Raw genomic sequence first — 23,879 nt, forward strand, 5'->3', positions numbered from 1 at the left:
TACCCGAGACCACTTGTGTCCATGATATGCTATGATTGACATGTGGTCTGTAACGACCCTGATACAGTAATGCCTTAAGCAGTTTATGTGTTAGAAAAACTGCCTGCATTTCTACATAGTTGGTGTGAACAGAAGCTTCTTCCTGAGACCAGCAGCTCTGCAGGAGTACATTTTCGGACTCTAGGTGAGCTCCCCTGCCTGAATCTGAGGTATCTGTAAAGGAAGGAGTGAAGATCCAAAGCAAAATCAGAAACCTGTCACGATTTTCCCACCAGCTCAGGGATCCAGGAAGACAGACAGTCCTTGCGAGGTCTTCAGTTTGCTGAAACAAAAGCTGGAGGAACCATGTGTGAACCCTTCCTATGGCAAAATATCTGCTAATGTATTTAGAGTCTCCATTAGACAGAAGTAAAAATAAACAGACAATGAGGTCTTCTCATCTATTCTCACAAAGAAAGCATGTACATACGAGATTCTGTTGAGAGGAACACAAGTTGTTCTTTGACAGGTGAGAAAACTTATCCCAAATAAACAAAATTCTGAGATGGGATAAGATCTGACTTCTCCTGAGTGGGCATTAGACCTAGTTGAGTCATCTTTGCCCAAACAGAAACATATCCATCATGTCTGATTATGCTGTGTTGAAGTAGTAGATGAAGGGACCCTCCTAAAATGAGCCATCACAGTGGTTAATCTCAATTTGTTTCAACCTTGAACAGGAATATCAAAATGGAAGGGTTTTTGACTCAATTAATTCCCTCAGACTGCATCTCAAAACCCGTTTTCTATTGGGATTGAATTAAGAGAGAAATGAACCAGTCCCATCCTCTTAACCAGTAATCAAAACTCAGCAACTGGTCAAAAGATTGATATCCCATATCCGATGCTCAGCATGTCCATCCATGTCAGTGCTCTGTGTTCAGTGACTGGTTCTCAGTCCTGTGATCAGTGACTGGTTCTCAGTCATGTGATTGGTGACCAGAGACTGAAAACAGAAGATCAGCCCCATACACCATACCTGGTGATCAGTGACTGGTACCTGGTGGTCACTGCCCAGCTTCCAGTAACTGAAACTGAAACTAGGTGAATGTCACTTGTGCATGGTACCTTGACACAGACCTTCTATAAGTATCACTAGGTTTCTCAGTGACAAGTTGTGAATGATGGGTGACACCTTCTATGACTGTCCCTAGACAAATTACTCAAAGACTTGTGTCTATTGTCCAGTGACCTAGTGCCCAGCGACAGATCGCTGACTGTCACCTTAAACACTAACTGGTGACACGATGCCAGTGACTGGTCACAAGGCAATAACCAGTCAGATGATGTGTACCTTTTCGGAAAGTCTATTCAGGGAACTTGATATCAATGAATGAGAGCTTGCTTTAACTGGAGGTCTACTGGTGCAGAATGACCACTTCCTTTTGCTTTGGGAAGGCATATCTCACTATGCTGGGAAGTATCCAAGATCACTCCCTCAAAATCTTCTCTTATTGGAACAATGTGCAACCTCCTTACTAGACACCTCTCTCATGGATGCAGGCAACTTCAATACACCAAGCAATTCCATAGCACCCTCCTGGGAATGGACAGGGTCCTCTACAGAAGAAGAGAATGAGGTTCGGCTTCTTACTGGTCCCATAGTTCTGGCAACTTTCTGCCAAGTCACAAACCTCTGCAGATCACAAATAGTAAATAGTGCAACTGTCTGTGCATACACAGTTGTGCATGCAAAACAGGCGGTGTGCTAATGCTGCCATTTTATACCATTTGCTACCAACATGAGGTATTAGGAAGGCCAAAAATAAAATATATAAATACAAGTAACTCAAACACCAAAATATTTGGAAATACTTACAGACCTTCCAACCATAACAAGACCTTCACCATTAGGCAGTTGATATTATTTGGTTAGTAAAACCAATTTTCAGCTGATGTTGTGGGCTTAATGCCATTTTTCTGCACACAATAGGCTACTATACATGGGAGCCAATAGAACTGGAGGAGGAAGAACCCAGGAAACCAGAAAGAACCATTGACACACAGGAAGCTACTGGCAAGCTTTCTCATAGACCTATGTTGGCCAATTTTTAATAATGTACAATAAAGTATCATATACTGATATTGTAGAAATGCAAAACATGCATTTAAAAAGTTCACAAGTGTGATCTGAGACTGATGCAGCAAAGGCAAACATTACGTTCAACTAAAAAGTTTGTAAAGTACACTTAGACATCAATTATCTCCAGTACAGTTTGTAAAGTACACTTAGACATCAATTATCTCCAATACAGTTTGTAAAGTACACTTAGACATCAATTACCTCCAGTACAGTTTGTAAAGTACACTTAGACATCAATTATCTCCAGTACAGTTTGTAAAGTACACTTAGACATCAATTATCTCCAATACAGTTTGTAAAGTACACTTAGACATCAATTATTTCCAATACAGTTTGTAAAGAACACTTAGACATCAATTATCTCCAGTACAGTTTTCAAAGTACACTTAGACATCAATTATCTCCAGTACAGTTTGTAAAGTACACTTAGACATCAATTATCTCCAATACAGTTTGTAAAGTACACTTAGACATCAATTACCTCCAGTACAGTTTGTAAAGTACACTTAGACATCAATTATCTCCAGTACAGTTTGTAAAGTACACTTAGACATCAATTATCTCCAATACAGTTTGTAAAGTACACTTAGACATCAATTATCTCCAATACAGTTTGTAAAGTACATTTAGACATCAATTATTTCCAATACAGTTTGTAAAGAACACTTAGACATCAATTATCTCCAGTACAGTTTTCAAAGTACACTTAGACATCAATTATCTCCAGTACAGTTTGTAAAGTACACTTAGACATCAATTATCTCCAATACAGTTTGTAAAGTACACTTAGACATCAATTATTTCCAATACAGTTTGTAAAGAACACTTAGACATCAATTATCTCCAGTACAGTTTTCAAAGTACACTTAGACATCAATTATCTCCAGTACAGTTTGTAAAGTACACTTAGACATCAATTATCTCCAATACAGTTTGTAAAGTACACTTAGACATCAATTATTTCCAATACAGTTTGTAAAGTACACTTAGACATCAATTATCTCCAGTACAGTTTTGGAAACTTCAGTTCCAAACCCCAATGAGTTCAAAGGCATCTTGCTAAAAGATCTATCAACTTTTTTAATTTCACATAATGACAGCAATCATATATTCTGCCAATAGACCTACTCAATATCAACATAACATGATATCCCATAAACGTAATTGTTGCCTTCCTTATTTTTTCAAGAGCCTGAATATTTCATTTCATATTTAAGTGCTAATTGTTTAAACTAATTTAAATGGTTTATTGTCTTTTTCATCTTCCATGTGTTTTCATTTGTTGGACACCATCTCTAGAAAATGCTACTGAAGCAACAACTTTACCATGGATATGTTACAGCTGAAAAATATTGGCAGTTTAAAGTATTCCTGTACAGTTAGACTGGTTCCTTGATGACCTCCACTGAATCTAACATGAAACCCAGATCCAGATCAAACAAGGACAAGACAGTATCTGGATTTGACTGCAATGATTGTATTTTCGTAACGTTTGTTATTATTTTGTGAATCTGTAATTTAAAGGTCATTTCAGTAGCATTTATGGTCAAATCATAAGTGTTGGCAGCCTGTACTTACCATGACACCAGTAAGTATTTGAGAAATTATCCACAAGAAATACTGCTTTGTTAGAGATGTATTCACAACTTTCAAAATCAATGAAAATGGGCACAGATACATATATATAATGCAAGGACAGGCTAAATTAACAAATACAAGGTCAAAGAAAAGGGATATGAATGAAAGCAAAATTTCAAAAGACAAACACTCAGAGTGCTGAGTACCCAAGAGATCTGAAGAAATGAATTGAGTCCCAGTCAAACAAAGATACTTCAACAGTCAAATGAACCATAGTATCAGACTCGTATCATGTTTTTTATTCCAGACCTTTAATTACTAAATGGAGGTGGTAACAATGTTCTTGGACTGGGGACTAGTGCCAGGAAAGATAATGCAGTGTAATAATAGAAGGTACAGTAAAACCTGTCATGAGCGACCTCTGCTATGAGCGACCACCTGTCATTTCCGACCACAATCGTAATGCACGGATCGATTTTACTATATAAACGCTCTGTTATGAACGACCACCTGCTCAACGCGACCAGCGACCGCGATTTCTTGGCAAAATATGCATTTTGACACTGCTATGAACGACTGCCACGCCAAAAAAACAAAACAGATTGACACCTCTGACCATAACTTAACCCTTTGTAAACACTAGACCTCAGGATAAATGTAGTATGCAAACAAAGCGCACATTAAATAACACTATAGTTGAACAACCATATATCGAGATAAACACCTCTAACCATCATTTAATCCTTTGTAACAAAGACTGCATACATAGTAAAGATTGCTTTAATAAAGTATTTAAAAAAATGTGTCTTTCTACAGTATCAGTTTTGTGAAATTTACAACTCCAGCGTACAGTGTCATTTGTAAGCTGCAGTAAACCAGACTAAAGTACATGTCACTAACCGCCATTGTAGTGCCGAAGTCATGTGAATTGCCAGTAAGAGTAACATCAAAGGGAGTAATGATGGATATATGCAGTCAATTTAGAGGTTTGTATTTTTTCTTTATCTTTATGAAAACTCACAAAACGCCGGTAGTCCTTATGTCCCAGTGAGAAATTGTTTGAAAGGGCTTCAGTGTAGGTTTGAGTACATCGTTTGTCTTTCCAGTTAATCCATAAGGCCTGGAGGGTGAAAGAGCTCATTGTCTTTAATACTAGTAAGTGAGAATCATTTCCAGATTTTTTTAAAATTATTTTTTATTTCTTTTGTTAGTGTTTCACCAAGCCACCATCTGTTTACCTGGGTGCAGATGGTCGCAACCTTTGTTATTGAGCTATAACGTTCTTGATTTAAACTTCGTCTCAGAATAAATGTATTGTTTCTTGATGAGTTAATTATGTCTTTTGGTTTCTTTCATTGGTACATAATATATATTTATTATATATTTCCCCAAAACCTGATAAAAACCGATAGTCTTTATAACATCAACACTAATAACAATGGCAGAACCTCTGCTGAAAAAAAGAAAAATTTTAACACTGGAAGAAAGGATTAATGTCATTGAAAGAAATGAAAAACGGGAGACTGCTTGCAAAATAGCAGTCAGCTTAAGCGTTGGTAAAACGCAAGTTCAAAATGTAATCAAAGACAAGGAGTCCATTAGAAACGAATGGCAGAAAAGTGCACAAGCACAGAGGAAATATGCCATGGCACGACGGACAGTTTACGGAGATCTGAACGAGCGAGTATGGGAGTGGTTTTGTGTTGCAAGGAGTAAAAACATACCAGTAAGTGGAAAGTTGATTCAGGAAAAGGCAATAATTGAGATACATGTTCAGACCAAACAGCTGAGTAAAACATGTCAACAAAGTATAATGGATTTTTAAAAAAAAACAAGTGAATAAGTGTATAGAATTATATACATCATATCAAACTGTTCCTTTCTTGTACATATTAATGTGATGCTGAAATATAAATTTTATTCTTGTTGTTTGATAGATGTATATCTTTATCATATAAAGATATTTTGAGAGGAATGCATGCAATATTTAACAAGATTTATGAATAAAGGATATGCTACATGTACAGTGAGTATGGGTTTTATTTATTTGTCAACAATGCTAACTATTGACCCTGAAAACCAGTCCATTTTCACACATCTCTTATGAGAGACCACCTGTCTTGAGAGACCGCTTTTGGTTGGCAGAAGGGGCGGCCTCTCATAACAGGTTTTACTGTACTGTATAAAAACAAAAAATTCAACAAAAAAAGACTTGAGTGTTCCTTAAAAATCATTATATGCTCCTTACTGATAAAACAAGAATCTCTGGAAAAATTCAAGCTACTATGACTGTCTTACAATTCTCTGTCAGGAAGGAAAGTTCAGAAGTTCAATGTAACTATAGTAGAGACTAAAAAGCAATCACTGAGTAAGCAGTGATTGCAAGAACAGAAACCTTGCTTTTTTTCTCTTTCTTTTTCGCTACTGGCAAAAGACCTTCCTGCTTGGCAATGTCCACAGCTCTGATTCTGTACTTTTGATCCTTGCATAAATAATTAATGGCTGTATTGTAATTGTTCCAAGCTCCATAATACTGAAAAAAGTAAAAAATTGGCTGTAAATTAAAAAGTAAAAAATTGGCTGTTAATTACAAAGGTAAAAAATTAGGCTGTTAATTAAAAAAGTACAAAACTGGTTGTTAATCACAAAAGTACAAAATTTGCTGTTAAATAAAATGTACAAAATTGGCTGTTAATTACAAAAGTACAAAATTGGATGTTAATTAAAAAATACAAAAATGGCTGTTAATTAAAGAATGGTTTCAGATGCTAAATGAAATGAAATATCAAACAGCAAATCATTTCCTTTCACTTATTTGCAGACATATGATACCTGACCATCCAAGAGAGTTCAGCAGGTTTAATCTACAAAACATTTTTCAAAATTTTGGTTTGTAAATCTGATGCAATTTGTGAATGTACTAGTTAATTATCTTTGATCTGTATGCTAAGAGGACCAACTAAATATGATAAAATGCTTTGGGTGAAAATTGGTTGATATAACCATATGTTCCAGAGGAGCAGTGATAACAAGATTTTCAAGCTGGCCACTTAAGTGACTGTAATAGATGTTAAATTGGCAGGTTCGTTTCGGTCCAACAAGACACCATTATAAGTCTATTGGTGAAAACCCAATGTAGATAAGACTTTCTGCTTAGAAGGAATAGCAATAATAAGATTTTCAAAATGCTGCCATAGTGGCCATACTGATGTCAGATTGGCACCATTTTCATTAGGACCAACTACCGGTAGACATTACAATTAATCTCTTCTGAAAACCTCTTTTCAATATAACCATCCACACAGGCGGAATAACGTTAACAACATTTTCAATACAGCAACTTTGCCTGCCATAATGGATGCTGGAATAGTAGTAGTAGAACTAGACCTTGGTACGAATAAAGTTTTCATTTCAATCCTCCAAGTAGCTGCTTCGAAGGAGATGGGAATTAACAACATAAAAATAAATGATGGACAATGAACTGTCAGTGCCGTAAGTCATGGTTTAAACCTGTAGAACTAAAAATAGTGTGAAAGCTATAACAGATCTACAAATGAAACCATTTTCCTTTACATCTGTAAATGATAAATTTAGACAGTGACTTTATTATGGGAATTACACTAATTGCCTGGAAAAAATATAAAAGTAATAATGATAATACATGTAATAATAATAATAATAATAATAATAAAAATAATAATATGAACAACAACAGTATTATAATAATAATATGAACAATAACAGTATTAGGTAAAGAACCAAGTTTTAATGGTGAACCTGCATTCAGAGGTCACCTGCTGTGTACAAGAGCCAGTTAGGCCTTGTCCTATGGGTGGCAGTTATTGAAAAGTCTGACTGAATGGGAACAACCTATCATACCAATTAACAGAGATCCTGGGAAGCTTAATGTGCCCAGGTTTGATTGACTGACTGACTGACTGATTGAATGAAGGAGTGAGAGAGAGAGATAGAGAGAGTCAAATACTGACAATGAGATATTTAGTTGTAATACACAACAAATATTCTACTGGGACTATGACTTACACAACAAATATTCTACTGGGACTGGGATTTACACAACAAATATTCTACTGGGACTATGACTTACACAACAAATATTCTACTGGGACTATGCCTTACACAACAAATATTCTACTGGGACTATGCCTTACACAACAAATATTCTACTGGGACTATGACTTACACAATTTATATGCTACCAGGACTATAACTTACACAACAAAATATTGTCCTGGGACTATGACTATGCAATTATATGCTACTGGGACTATGACTTATATAATAAATATGCTACCAGGACTTTGACTTACACAATAAATATTCTAGTGGGACTATGACTTACACAACCTAATACATTGCACAACCTAATACATAACAATACAAAGAAGAAAGTTGTCTGTTTATGGGAATGGGTAACTTAAGCAAGACCTGGGCATCTACAATACAAATTAAAGTTAATGGGGACCATTACTTACATAGCTTAATGCACTGAAAACCAAGTGAGAAAGTCATCTGTATATGGGACTCGATGACTTAGCAATGCCTGTACAAAGTTCTTAAAGGGACAGAACTCTTAAGAAATATGTGCTTAATGAGCTCATCATTTCATGTATTTGAGCTCTTGTTGTGATTAAGCTTCACGAAATATTTGGTTGAAATCTAACAACAAATGTGAAAGCTGGAGTGCTCACAAGTTTGCTCAATAACACTACCTTGCAACAATTAACAAGAGTCAAACTGCTAAGAAATATGCTCATCATCAAAACATGCTCATCATCAAACTCAACTTAGCTCCTGAAAGCAAGTTTTGGTTGAATTTAATAATAAATCTGGAATGCCAATGTTAAGATGATCAAACTTTCTTGGTGAGATGAAGGTTCACAACAATTCTGTTGAAATTTGGAACATCATATCTACAGTGTTCATAAAATTATGCATTTGCAATGCCTATGCTAAGATAATCATAGGCAATAACTCTAACATACTCATCATCAAATTCTTCTGTGTTCTTAATCAGACGAAGCAAATTTAGTTAAAATCTTACCAAAAAAATGCTGAAGCTAGTGTTTACACTGATGTTAAGATGAGTAAGGGTTTTAACTCTAATAAATATGCATTACTGAACTAATCCAAGCCACTGTTGAGAAATTTGGTTTGAATCTTAATAAATGTTGATGCCAGAGATTTCACAAGGTGGATGGATGGACAAAATCACTGATGGATGGATAGGGACCATATCTAAGTCATGTTGCCTTGGTAGTGGGGATAAAGAAGGGATACCAGCCTTTTTACATGCCATGCTTTTGAAAGGTGGTGGTTGGTACATATGTAGTCACAATGCAGGACACTAATAACTGAAAAATGGGGAATATTCAGTTTTATCCTCCCATGAAGTACAAAACTGAGACATGCTAAAAACATTAACTGTCTTGCATTTCTTAGCATGAGAAGTACCACACCTATGTACTCAAGTGTTGCTACCTGAATAATGGAAATGACTGTGATGGTGACTGCGATGACGATCCTGATATCCACCTGTGGGGCCAGGCGCCTTTGATAATACTTGTAATAATTATAGTAATACTCCTCTGAAAAATAAATAAACAACAGATATATTTTCAAGCAGAAAAAAATAAACACCAAGACATTTTTCTTATATATATCTGGAGCATAGGCTCAATTATTCCTGTTTCCTTATCAAAAGCTTGGCTTTGTGCCCAGCAGTAGTTGTATGATTGGACTTTGCCATGTATTGTATCTGTCAGTGAATTATGGTCTATGAAAAGTTTATCACTGGGTTCAATAAATTTAAAGATCATGTGGTTTTCCAGTGTGCTACAAGACAACCTTAAGAAAACTTAAAAGTCCAGCTTGAATTAGTAGCTACAAGGAAGCAATTTAAAATGAAACTGTTTCAAAATTTCCTTTCTTTTCCTTTTTGACGCGTATACTAATTTTTTATTTTCTTCGTGAAATATTTCTGTTCTTATATTTTTGAAAACAGGGGAAAAGTTGTATGAAGCAGCCAATTGGGCTGAAAAATGAAACTGTTAAACCCCAAATAAATATATAATCGACATGTATATATGTCAGAAATTGCTGGTGCAATTGATAACAATACAACAACAAAAACCTGGTGGAAAATAAACATCCCCCCACATAGTTCCATTGTCAACCAAACTTCTGAGGAAACATTCTTCTGACCTCATATTTGTCTTTTTGAAAATGTTAAGCATAAAACCCAATCTTTCATCAATCATACTTACCATGTAATAATAGGTTATGAGTCCTTCTACAATCTAAGGGAAGATTTTACAGACTTCTATGATTGGCCCCTGGGTATTGTTAATACAAGACGTATTGATAAGGTATCCCACAGTATCTCCATCATTACTTTAGGCATTATGAATGTATGGTAGGCATTGTGCAGCATAGGTGTTGTGAGTGTTATGTCAGCCTATGGTAGTTTGTACAGCATAGTTGTTGTAAGTGTATGTCAGCCTATGGCAGGCCTTGTGCAGCATAGGTGCCATAAGTATATGTCAGCCTATGGTAGGCCTTGTGCAGCACAGGTGTCATGAGTGTATGTCAGCCTATGGCAGGCCTTGTGCAGCATAGGTGCCATAAGTATATGTCAGCCTATATTAGGCCTTGTGCAGCATAGGTGTTATGAGTGTATGTCAGCCTATATTAGGCCTTGTGCAGCATAGGTGTTATGAGTGAATGTCAGCCTATAGACCATGTGCAACATAAACGTTATGAGTGTACATTACCTTTTGGAGGCTTTGTGGGCAACATTGGTTTTATGCAAAAGATCTGATCCAGTTACATCTGAGATAAGTTCAGGAGGGTCACAGTTGTTTTTATTATGTGCAGTTCTCCAGCAAGAACTACTGTGAATCACATTAAGTTCATGGGTGTAAAATTTCTTGGTTTGGGTGGAAAATCATATTCATTGGACTTAATTTCATAGATAGGTCATTTGCAGGAATAAAAAAATAAAAGACATGCAATATATTCATCGCAGACACTTATATCTCTATCAAAGATAATAAAGACGTTCACTTCCATGCATTTTTGATCTAACAGGCATAATGATTCCTGCAATAATTAGGTTCATTAGGTTATTGATTGCTAATAATTTGAAAAAAATTCAAAGACTTAAAATAAAAAAGATGTCAACAACATTTTGAATGCATGATATATTTTAATTCCACCATTTGTATTAAGACAAATGAGTTTTTTAGTGTTCTTGAATAGCAAAATATAAACTACTGACAATTAGGGATTAGGTGCTAAAACAAAGTTTATGACTTTATCATACTAAGATTTATCTTTTACTCGTAAAAACAGTTCTGTCCACATTGAGTTTCACTCTCTCAACTCTCACAATGCTAATGAAACAGCGGTCAAAAAGCTGGAAAGTTGTTACTGCTCTTTGATGTTTCCAAAACAATAGGTGTGGAGAAGCTGTCAAGTTGAAGGGAAAATGACATCTTACATCCATTGCTGAAAGTCATTTCACAACTAAATCTGCATAATAGTATGTCTTTCAGCTGGATTTTAAAAGATGATTATGATTATGTTAAAAAACATCATCAATCGTTATTATTGATTATTTATTATGATTTTGATATTGTAACAGTTTTAAAGCTTAATAAATCTATTTAAAGTCACTTGACCAACAAGACAGCATGAAAATATCTCTTTTTATTCTGTTTTGAACTATATCATGTTGAATAATGCCCATGTAAAACTGATAATTAAGTCAAAATGTAACAAGTTAGTTGAAATCCAAGCAAATTAACTGACAAAAAAACCAATATTTGTTTGACAATTGGAAACACAGTGTGATGTGATGTGATTTGGATTTTTAACATAGCTTTAACAGTTGTACAGTTATATCGCTACGATGTCTGCAGTGTAACAGTTTATAGTGATGTCTAGCACTAGGGCATCATGCCGCAGACACGTGGCATGATGTCCCACCCAGTCACATTATCCTGACACCAGGCCAACCAGTCCTAACACTAACCTCTTAATGCTGAGCGCCAAGCAAGGCAGCTGTTAGTACCATTTTTGCAAGTCTTTGGTATGACTCGGCTGGGATCAAACCCACAACCTCCCGCATCCAAGGCGGATGCTCTAACCACTAGGCCACTGGAGCGGTTATGTGGTATATGTCGCATGGACTGAAAGAATATACAATACAAAATCAAGCTGTATCAACATTAAATTAAACTTATGTATGTTAGTTTACCAAATATAATTAAATGATTGTGCATTTTCATCACTTCTAAATTTAGCATAATTAAACTCATCAGATGCCAAAACCTGATACAGAATTTTTAGAGTTGTTAGCAAAGGAATACACACAGAAGAGTCTTCTTATGTACAGTAGCTCCATAGTAAATCTAAAAACTTTTCTAGTTCTCTGCCCCCTCGGATACTGGGAAATTTTGTCATGTACATGTATATTTGATGAAGTACTATAAGAAGGTGGACTAGAGGATGGATATAGGTACGTGTATTTCATCGTTAGTGAACACATTAAGCAAAAAACTGGCTGAAGGAATAACACAACAGAATACCATGTGCATCTCATTGTTTACTTTAGTATTGGAATAGTTCATGCAATCATGCTCCAGATCACTTCAAAATCTTTTTCCTTCTCACATTTATGGTTGTGTTATCTTTTCTTTAAATTTTAAAAGCAGAAAGTCTGTCTCTCTATTAGCCAAGGTAACTAATATCATGCCATTGTACCAATAAACTTTTTATATCTTATGAAGCTTCCTGAATGTTCTCATTTGATTCTTGATTAAAAATGTATCTCTCTTTCCAGCAACACATTTATGTTATTGTGTTTCACTGGATGAGTCTTTAGATATTAACTGTACAGATGAAAAGAACATTGTGCACTGTCTACTGTAGTTTAGTGGACATGAAGAATTCCATGTGATGTAGTGGACATCCACTATTACATCATTATACAGCTTTGGCTTTCCAACCAGGGCGTCAAACTGCTATCCACTACAAACCATGTGGACATCCATGACAACTACTATATCAGGTCCATGATAGACAGCTGCATGGATGCATCCATTTCAATTGAAGAAATATGGATTTTCTTAAATCTGGGATGCATGTACAGTAATTTAATGCAGTGAAGGTTTGAATTTCGATTAGCTATCACATATCTTTATTAATTAAGCATATAGGAAGTTAAGAGGCAGAAAATGTAAAAGTTGTGTGGCTTTTCATCTGGTTAAACAGTATTAACATTTGCCCATGATCTCCTGTATTTTCAAGAATGTGCTGCCTTAATGATACAATGTTATGCCAAGAAGATTCCGACAGAGATTTATCTAAGGATGCAATTACTTTTCACAAGAAAAATGTTGCTAAATTTTAAGGAAGAATTTTAAGCATATCCACAATTATCACAAGGGTACATATGAAGGTGAAGATTTCTAACTGGCCAAATTAACTGGAAAGTTGTTACATCATGATTCCAATTAAATTATGATGAATCATCTGTTGTTTCAACAATATGTGCTTTATAAACAGATATTAACAACATGCATTGTTGAAAGTTGGTGGGAATTGGCAGAGACATTTAATATACTCCTTTCTCAGCAACATTTATCTATCTTGTGAAATGTATTTATATACTTATACATCTTCCCTTTCCTGGTTTTCCTGTTTTAAATCCTAAATACTTTCAGTCCTTCCTTTGGATTTGTCTCTCAAAAATATCAAAAAGTATCACATGCAGGTCTGGGGAACATAACATAGGTGAGATTGCCAAACAGAACTAAGCTCCAAGTCGTGTATTGATTTTTCCAGACAATCCCAGCATTGAATTCCATTCATAACAATAAATACATATGGGATTTATATAAATGTTTTATAGTAAGTATTTTCTACACCATTTTGAGGGCAAATAGAGTATAATTTTGCAATAAATATTCAAATTGTGAGGGAAATCATGAAATCACGCATCCAAGATGCAACCCGAGATCCATGTGTACTGAATATGGCTCGACATTCCCATAGATGTTAATAGCTGGGACTTCACTATTGAAACTGGCTTTGAATTTTTGTACAAGATGAGGGTGAAGTTAAATGAAATGAGGACTGTATCGTTATTGGTCCATGACTATGTTTACTGATAACATGACTGATACAGCCTGGTGGCAACGTAAGTGATGATGGAAACGTGTGGGGCCCAAGGTAGCAATTTTGAGGGAAATCATGAAATCATGCATCCAAGATGCAACCCTAGATCCATGTGTACTGAATATGGCTCGACATTCCCATAGATGTTAATAGCTGGAACTTCACTATTGAGACTGGCTTTGAATTTTTGTACAAGATGAGGGTGAAGTTAAATGAAATGAGGACTGTATCGTTATTGGTCCATGACTATGTTTACTGATAACATGACCGATACAGCCTGGTGGCAACGTAAGTGATGATGGAAACGTGTGGGGCCCAAGGTAGCAAAGAATGAAAGGGTTACTTTTCAACAATGATTTCATGGTCTTGAGTGATCGCAACATTAACTCATTAACCCCATGTGCCATGAGGTTGTATCCAACTTTTATGATCTGTAATGTCAGCGTCATTCATGATACAACAAAGCTGGCAGATATTAAAGAAAAGGAGAAAGATGTAGTTCTGCAATGATACCAAACAATGCAGACTTTCTACTTGAGTTAAAAAATACAATGGAAGAAAAAAAACAATTTTGTTTAGCCCAGATTTGAAAATTGTCAGTTCTGTAATCAAAGTTTGTGTCTGGTCTTAGATCTAAAGCAGAGTGGTCTGAACTGCATACAGACAGACAAACCTTTGCAAAAGGTGGGATAGGTTTTGGAGTAAAAAGGGGGCAGAACAAAAATCATGGAAATAATATGCAAAATTAACAACAAAAAAGCACAAAACACAAACAAAAGATGTCCAATTTGTATCCTTTTGTACATGCATGGGGAAACAGCCAAATCAAAAGCATGTCTTTTATACGCCTAAGCATCTGGCTAACTGAAATGACTCTTGGAAACAGATGTGTTTGGATATATTCAGAAGTAACCCCCAAAACGAGTTTCCAACTGCCATTTCAGGCAGGGTTACAATTTTAAGAAATTCAGTACTGTGTACATGTGTGTGCACGTACACACACACACACACACACACACACGTGATAACAAATAATGCATTTACTTTTGACACCAGACATGATTTTCACCAGTGAAATATAAGGAACACTGGATCTGTGAGTGCATGGGCAAAATACAACCCCATTACTTCTGTAGTGAAAACCCATATTTTTAAGAAATGTTCATTACATCACTGAATGTAATTTATAATTACCTAGATGTGGTTTACATTCATTCCATGATGTATCCTCACAGAACTTTGGTGGCAATAAAGGAATAGGTATTGAAATCAAGGCCAAGATATATTTGAAGGCAATGCTAAAGCTGGAAAGTTGGTCACAATGACCCAGTTTATGTGTCACAGCCCTTGATGCAACAACATTGCTAGATTGGTCTTAAAAGATGAATAGAAAGGGAAGATAGATAAACAGAAAGCCATACACAGAGTGATTCCAGTCGAAAAGAAGGAGTATAATGACATAGCTTTAAAGACCATTGTATTGGTGAAGTCATATGATCAAACAATTTACCTGGATGATCCACCATGTAGTTGTAATCATTCCTTTGCTCTTCATCTCTAAGAATCTTAAAGAAAACAAAAAGATATCAACACCATTAGTGTAATGGTATGACCAGTATGACCAGTCCTCATATTTTGCTCCTGTCTGGAATACTTCAAACATCTGGGACCCAAATGAAAGGCAGTTACATTCATTATTCATCTGGTGTTATAAATGTATAAATGGTTCCCACTTTTCTAAAGATAAATTTCCAGGTCATTTCCAGGGTTTTTCCATGATGAAATTAATTTTTTCAAGGTTCACATATGACCATTACTGAATGGAAATAAAAAAAAACATTTTAGATGACAAAACATGCATTTTCTAGATCTAAAATGTTTCTCTTTCAAGACTCTCCAAAGCATTTAAGTCAGAAAAGATGATCATGTACAAAACCACAAAATGTACCATACAAAACAAGTTTGATTATATTCGTATAAATTGGCATGTAAAGCCATTTCAATGTATAGAATATAAATTCTAACTTTATTTTGCTGACCTGCATTATGTTGCTAAGATGGAACAACATAATGAACATAAATTAGTTTTGCTTCCTTTCAAACCCCTTTAAATCTAAAGAATTCTATAGCAATATATATATATATATATATATATATATATATATATATATATATATATATATACACACACACACATCTTATAGAAAGTAAACATTTCCGATTACAGCATAAAAAAACCAATAAATGCAAATAATTTCAATAATTCTGAATTTATCTGTGCCATCAAGTAACAAACAAGACTTTTCAAACAACTTAATCTCCTTAAAATGATCTGGTTAAAAATCCATCATTTAAAAAACATTTTCAAAAAGGGTTGATTTAAATTTTGACAAAAGACCTTCAAAATTATATACTGTTGTATAAACAAGGACTGAATTTTCTGTAAAATCAACTTGTCTTCTTGGAATTCATTAAACCAGTCCCCAAACCTGTATTGATACAGGGGCTCATATCATTTTTTAATACATAATACAAGGAACGATAATTTCTCATTTCAGCTCTAAGATTCAACAATTTGGACTATAAATTTGGCTTAAAACGAATAGCAGTCCATTTTCTAATCCGGGTTTCCTCCGAATATTCCCACAACATTTTTCCTATTTGGACATTTAGTTGGGGTGTGGAGTCATTGCAACTGCATAGAGAAAATTTGGAATTTTCCACCACCGTGCGGTAGCAACATATGGTAGTTGCTTACCAGTGGGCCTAGAAAATTTAAACTTATTTTATATCGACTTATACCTGCATGAAATCAATAGGAAAATGATTTCATTATCTCTTTAATCCCCTGACAGACTAGACGAAACTACAGTATATATGAAACCTGACCCGTTACTCGCCATTTGCATTACTAGTCACATAACTTCACAATTCTCTAACGACGACATCAGAAGTCCAATAGTCACGTGATATCAACAAAAACTCCTTTTAAATGTTATTGTACAGAAATTCATTTATATTTAATGAAAGTCAGATACTTTTAGTAAAAACCAGCAATTGCGCCAGTCTGATTTATCAAGCAGAAAGCACATGTCAATGTGGCAGTCACGTGATAAAACTCCAGAAGTTGTTCTCGGAATATATAAATATGGAAAATGTTGTGTTCTTTCGAAAAAATTTTACAACCAGTATACCATTTATTTTTTTCTTTCTCTACAACATTTGAAAATGTGGGTTGTAAGATTTGTGTACTCATGCGACTAGCAAAGCAAATTGCGAGTGCCAGGTCATATTTTAAGGAAGAATTTTAAGCATATCCACATGATAGTCTTATAAAATAATGCATATTAACCTCAATTGTCATATTAAAATAATGTGTATACGCCATGATAGTTTTATTAATATAGTGGATAAAAACCTCAATAGTCTTATAAAATAATGTGTATACGCCATGATAGTTTTATTAATATAGTGGATAAAAACCTCAATTATCTTATAAAATAATGTGTATACGCCATGATAGTTTTATTAATATAGTGGATAAAAACCTCAATAGTCTTATAAAATAATGTGTATACACCATGATAGTTTTATTAATATAGTGGATAAAAACCTCAATAGACTTATAAAATAATGTGTATACACCATGATAGTTTTATTAATATAGTGGATAAAAACCTCAATAGTCGTATAAAATAATGTGTATACACCATGATAAGTAATGCATGTAAACCTTGATTGTCTTTTTCTTTGATTGCTTGGCTTAATAACCTCATTCAATTTCACATGTTGTGTAGCATTTTTTGCTTTGTGTCTCAATCGGAATTACATGACCTGTTAATTTACTGTGTCATGTTTACGTTAAAACTGTATGAAGTACCACATTATTGTGGAACACTAATGCTTCCACAGTTGTGTAATATTCAATATAAACTTTTTCTTCATTTATTAATTTCTGTTTTTACGGTTGAACTGAAGTATATTTATAACCCCAGCAGTATTAATATTTTGATCAGTGACCAGGAAACAAAATAATAAGTTAATGTATGTAGGACCTTTCTCCTTTGTTTTACTTCTCATTATAAATCCGAGTATTAGATATTTCTTTATGGCAATGCATTGTTTCTGCATATTTTATTTTAATCAGTGTCAGCTAAAGCTTTGATGTGCATACGTACAACAGGAATATAAGACTATCAAGGTTTTATTTAAGAAGACTATTGAAGTTTATATGCATTATTTTATAAGTCTATTGAGGTTTTTATCCAATATATTAATAAGACTATTGAGGTTTATATGCATTATTTAATAAGACTATTGAGGTTTAAATGCAATATTTAACAAGACTATCATGGTGTATACACATTATTTAATAAGACTATTGAGGTTTTTATCCAATATATTAATAAGACTATTGAGGTTTATATGCATTATTTAATAAGACTATTGAGGTTTAAATGCAATATTTAACAAGACTATCATGGTGTATACACATTATTTAGGTGTATATGCATTATTTAAGAAGTCTTTCAAGGTTTATACTCATTATTGAATTCTTTAATAAGACTAGTAAACAATATAGTTACAATTAATACGACATTACACAGCTATAGTGCCATGATCGTGATCAGACTGACTGGAAAAATTCTCTTTTGTTCTCATGTACTTGAAAATTGTAAAAAAAAGTGTTATATACACCAAAATTTGGTATAAAAGACCCCATCCTGAAAATAAGAAAGAATAAAGGTATAGAAAGTGTGTGTTTATACACCACAAGACTTACCTCGTATGCATTCGCTATTTTTTGAAACATCTGAGCAGCATCTTCTTTCTCCTTCTGTAACAAATCAAAGTAAAGAACAATGAAAGCTTGCACTTGCCCCATTTCACCAAGGTGAAAAATTATAAACTATAATCAAACAAGAATAAGGTGTTTGCTTTGCACCTCTGTGATCCTGAATTTGACCCATGGTTCTAGCAGGCTTTCTACATATTCTCTGGTGTCTTTACTCTCAAAGATCAGATCACTCCAACATCTGACCTTTTCAGAATGTGTTCTTTAAGGTGCAACAACATATACATACAAAAGTGTAAACTATTAATATATAAAGAAAAGATAATAGTGAAAATGGGTGCTATTATAATATAAATTATATACAAAAAAACAAATCTTGGTCACCATGCCCTTACTTATGAATGCTTTAAACATGTTTTATTACCAATTTTATGCTTAAATTTTGAAGGCATTACAATGTTATCATAAAAACAAGAAATAGTTGAATTTCATGGTGCAAGGATAATCTTGTCTAGAATACATTGGGATACTGGAACTGAGATGACTATCAAATAAATCCCACCAACCGACTGTCCCACTGATGCAAAATAACTACTGCATCCACACGTTTCTGTCCGTGAAAAGGTTAAACTATTAATGACACCCTCTCTTATACCACCAGCTTACTAACTCACACTGGTCTAAACATACCCTGTTTCTGAATTAGTGCAAATTTCTTTCATCCCATCAACATGTTCAGTCACCTATAATATATATCAACACAAAAGGAGGCATTCTAATCATGTATACTTTAAGTGCTATTCTAAACGTTTTATTATCAATTTTACTCTGTGGCTTGGTATCTACTTGGACTGAGTCTGCATTCCAACACTTCTAGTGTGTCTGACAGTGAATAAACTACATTAAGGTCTGATTGGTGGCTATTGTTTATCCTGGGCTGGAGCAAACAATAACTGCCAATCAGAACTTGAATGGCAAACCAGAAGTTTAGATCTCCAAATTTGTTCCAGGCAGACAAGATACAAAGCATATGGCTACAACTACACAACTAACCCAATAGAAAAAACTAGTATATAACTGTTTACACTATTCAGACATCCAAATTATTGATTATTGTTTGAGAATGACACTCTGAATGAAGATCAATGAAGGATGTACAAAGGGACTGTGTGTGTCATGTCTTACCTTTCCTCGATGCATATCAGGGTGCCAGATTTTAGCCATCTTCCTGTAGGCTTTGGTGATTTCCCCCTGAAAGTAGTTAGTACAATGAAGTAAAATGTTAACTCTTTCCACTGTAGCTATTTATATTTTGTTTGTATGATGTCAAATTTGTGGATTTATTTCATATATACAGTGACAGTGACTGCCCTGCAAACATGAACTAAACTTTTGCTTCATGAGATAGGCATTGATGAGACAAAGGTATAACACGTGAATTAATGTGGCAATGCATCAAATTCAAAAGTGAGGTGGTTCTTATAAAAAAGAAGTGGGTTGAAGTAATTAGTTTGCTTAATGGTGGGAAAAGCAGTCATAATTCCATATCTTCATCTGTTTGTAAATTAAAGCTCTGAGGTGAAATATGTTCATCTCTTAGGATAGATATGAATTACATCCTTTGTCATTAGGATACAGGATCATTCAATATTTAAAAAACTTTACAGAAATGCCTGGAAAGTTTCCATTCATACTTAAAATAGCTGCAAAAGACTTCTTTCATTCCATATTCATCACAGGCCTCTCTCATAAGCCGATTTTCTTCTGGTCTCAGTGAGTTTTGCAAATGGTTTATCCAGATATTGTTTGAAGTATGAACAGCTGTTTCTAAGACCAAACATACACAAAGAGTCAGTTCTCTGTTTCTCAGTTATATGTAAGTTGTTGTGAAATCAGTGTACTGTCATTGTGAAATCAGTGTAATGTCGTGGTGAAATCAGTGTACTGTTGTGGTGAAATCAGTGTACTGTCATGGCACATGCAAGAAACTAAGATGAGGATTTTTTTTATTCAGTGACTTTGGTTTAACTATAATAAAGCTAATAGAAAAACATATTTTTTTTGTTTTTGCATTTGTAATTGTTATTCAGTAGTGCTATCTACCTGAATAAAGGGATCCACACATCTCAAAAGTAATTGGCCACTTTCTCTGACTGGATGCACTGAGCTGTGTCATATTTGTACCTATAATGCCATTATTAATGGCTGAACTTATTTATCTGAAATGATCATTTACTATACTGGAGTTTGATTCTGAAAATATGAATCACTTATGTGATGAGGTGTTTTGCATCACATGTTTTATACAGGGTTAAATAACTGTTTGTAGTCAATACTCACTTTTGTTGCATCTCTTCCAACTCCAAGGACTGAAGAAAAAAAAACAATTTAATTATTTAATACATATATCTTGGTAGGATAACCTGATACAGTTAATGGCCTGATGATTACACATGTCAGTCAATAATGACACCTGACTATTGCCTCCTGGCCACAGATATCACTAAGTGTGAGTATATTGGATAACTCAAACTCCATCATGATAGTGATTTTACAGAATATACATAGAATGAAACTGTCATAGCTTCAACATTTTTCTTCCAATTTTTGTGACATTTTGATTATCAAGTGTAGATTTATATTTTTGTTCAATTACAGTTTTGATATGATAAAGACCGACTTTTTTATATATATATAGCGCCATGCTATCTCTGCATCATGTGATCCATAAATATGCGGCGTAAGAAAGTGACCGAAGCTCACTGGTACTTTTTTTGCCGTCATCTGTGTGAGAAAAAATATCTTTTTGACAAAATGCCATTTGCATATCAGATTCCAAACAAACAGAAATTTGCTTATTATAAGCAATATATTCATCTATAATGAATTTGGGTCAACAACATACATGATTATTTCATACACCACTTTCAAGCTTGCAAAACTTGACTACGACAGCTTTTGGGGCTGAGAATTCACTATAAAAACAAAAACTGATCTCATCCAAATATGATGCCAAAGTCACATCTGTTATTTGGAAAAGTGTCCTTCCTTGATTTGGGCTGAGACTTAAGGGGCACTAGGGCAGGAAAGAGGAAATCTGGCAATAATAATCTCCAAAAATAGGTGACCAAAGAAAAAATCATCTCTGTCAGTCCCTGTGTAAAAATTAAATATTTCTAAGCATTCCTTAAAGCAATACAACCATTTAGCACAATTTCTTTTACAATTTTAGTATAAAATAAAAATATTGATTTTTAATGTACTGCACAGAGATTTGTGTCTACAATGGATATACAGAGAAGGATTAAAGAAAAATGATGTGAATAGTGATTCTTGAATACAGAATAACATTTTGAAAGACTGAGGTTTTGATTAACTGTGTTATTTATCCTGTCCAAAGAATAAAATCAGAGGAGCAGCCACGTAGAGATTTGTTAGAGCATTTTAGTGTAGTAACTGTAAGAATAGTGATATGTATAAATGACAATTCTTTTTCATACAATTTATGACAAAGATAAAATGAGTGACATGGATCCATTTCATTTCTAAATGGCAACATACATTAAAATTTTCATGCAATCCACAAGGCTGGTGCCTAATTGTGGTTTCTTCCACAGGGGGCTCATGGATGTGATCGAAGGAAATAATATATAACTATATCTGTGTAAGTTTTTTTAACGCCATTTTTCAGCACTCAATAGGCTATACATGGCGGCCAGTATTAATGGTGGAGGAAGAACCCGAAAAAAACCCGGAAAGAACCACCAACCCACGAGAAGCTACTGGCAAGCTTTCTCACATACTGACATTTGCAGAATCCAAGACTCGAACACATGCAGGCAGAGGTGAGATGGCAGTGATCCACAACGGATAGCGCTTTAGGCCACTCGGCCACTCAGGGCCCCTTCTGTGAATGTAATTCTAGGACTATTTAGGATTTAATTCACAATATTGTAAGTTACTGTTACAGTTTCACACTGTATTCTAGGAAATTAAATTGATGAATTTTATAAAGCTGCTTGCCTCTAACTTTTTTCTATTACTTATTTTAAGCCCATAGAGTTGTGATAGCATGTTGATTTGATAGCTAGTAGAATTTTGTAAAACTAGCTATAAACCTGACCTAATTACTAGACTGAAATGCTGACAGAAACAGTCGAAAGTAATGTATTTCATTTCTATAGCCCGACAGATACACATTACATTTTTTCAAAGCTGTATGCAGAATAAACAGACACATCGTAAGTCATGAAAACATGGTGGTGGTATCCCGTGTGTCCAAAATTAATATTATTTTGAACAGAATATTCTGGTGACAATTGCCTCTTTTCAAATGGTAAGCATTACAGTATTTTATTTTCGTCAATCGGTCAAATTCGGTATGCGTTTTGCTTCAATATTGGAGATGGAAACCTTAGCTGCGCTGAAATGCCCGACAGCATTGTAATATATATATATATATATATATATATATATATATATATATATATATATATATATATATATATACCTATCTAGTTTGGTTTTTTCAATCGATTTTATAATTTTTCAAAAGCACATATACTGACTTTATGCTAGAAAAAAAAAATCGTGTATCCGAAGATATGACGTGTGCTCGAAAATAGGGGTACAGTATTGTAGCTGTTGCACATGAGAACTTTCATGAGCCAAACACCTACAAACAAATAAATAAAAATGTGCAAATCATCAAACCTACCATCATAACAATTATCGATACCACAATACAGCCCTTCTATTAAGCCAGATGCTATTGTAACACACCCAACAAATATTGCCGTGTACAAAACTCCCGGCGCCGCCATCGTCAGATCCTGAGTTGTCACAGTAAATCTTGAAAGAAATTATTTATGGAACGAAATATATTTGTATCACAAACAGTTTAATCCAGTGGTGTAAAGAGGATGCTGGTTATTTTAACCTTTACTTTATCTTTAATTTAAAGCATTTTAATTATTCCTGCCAAATTCACACATTAAATTATACGACGAGTAAGTTTAGAAATCGTTCAATTAATTAGACTGTGATAATTCCATTTTGTGTATACAAAGTTTGCTTTCCAGGTTTGCAGCCACTAAGTACCATGCTAGCTTGCGGTTTACTATGGTGGCGCTCTACAGTTTTGTATTTTGCATAGATTAGAATTTTAAAGAAAAAGAATTT

The 23,879-nt window shown here is 34.4% G+C and overlaps 1 protein-coding gene across 1 annotated transcript in view; it reads right to left on the reverse strand.

Annotated features, from left to right (window-relative positions):
* The window catches only part of LOC149784964 (dnaJ homolog subfamily C member 25 homolog), a 47,811-nt gene extending 24,257 nt beyond the window's left edge, over positions 1–23,554 (reverse strand). The window contains exons 1-7 of the mRNA XM_089978616.1: positions 23,416–23,554; positions 21,039–21,067; positions 19,884–19,949; positions 18,687–18,740; positions 15,414–15,468; positions 9,203–9,309; positions 6,096–6,233 (exon numbers count right to left, since the gene is read on the reverse strand). Coding sequence (XP_089834742.1) covers positions 6,096–6,233; positions 9,203–9,309; positions 15,414–15,468; positions 18,687–18,740; positions 19,884–19,949; positions 21,039–21,067; positions 23,416–23,521 — 555 coding nt within the window. The 5' untranslated portion in view covers positions 23,522–23,554. The remainder of the gene's footprint in view (positions 1–6,095; positions 6,234–9,202; positions 9,310–15,413; positions 15,469–18,686; positions 18,741–19,883; positions 19,950–21,038; positions 21,068–23,415) is intronic.
* Between the last annotated feature and the right edge of the window lie 325 nt (positions 23,555–23,879).

This window comes from Sinohyriopsis cumingii, chromosome 13 (genome assembly GCF_028554795.1).
Source record: "Sinohyriopsis cumingii isolate HCF-2022 chromosome 13, ASM2855479v2, whole genome shotgun sequence".
Taxonomy (NCBI): Eukaryota; Metazoa; Mollusca; class Bivalvia; order Unionida; family Unionidae; genus Sinohyriopsis; species Sinohyriopsis cumingii.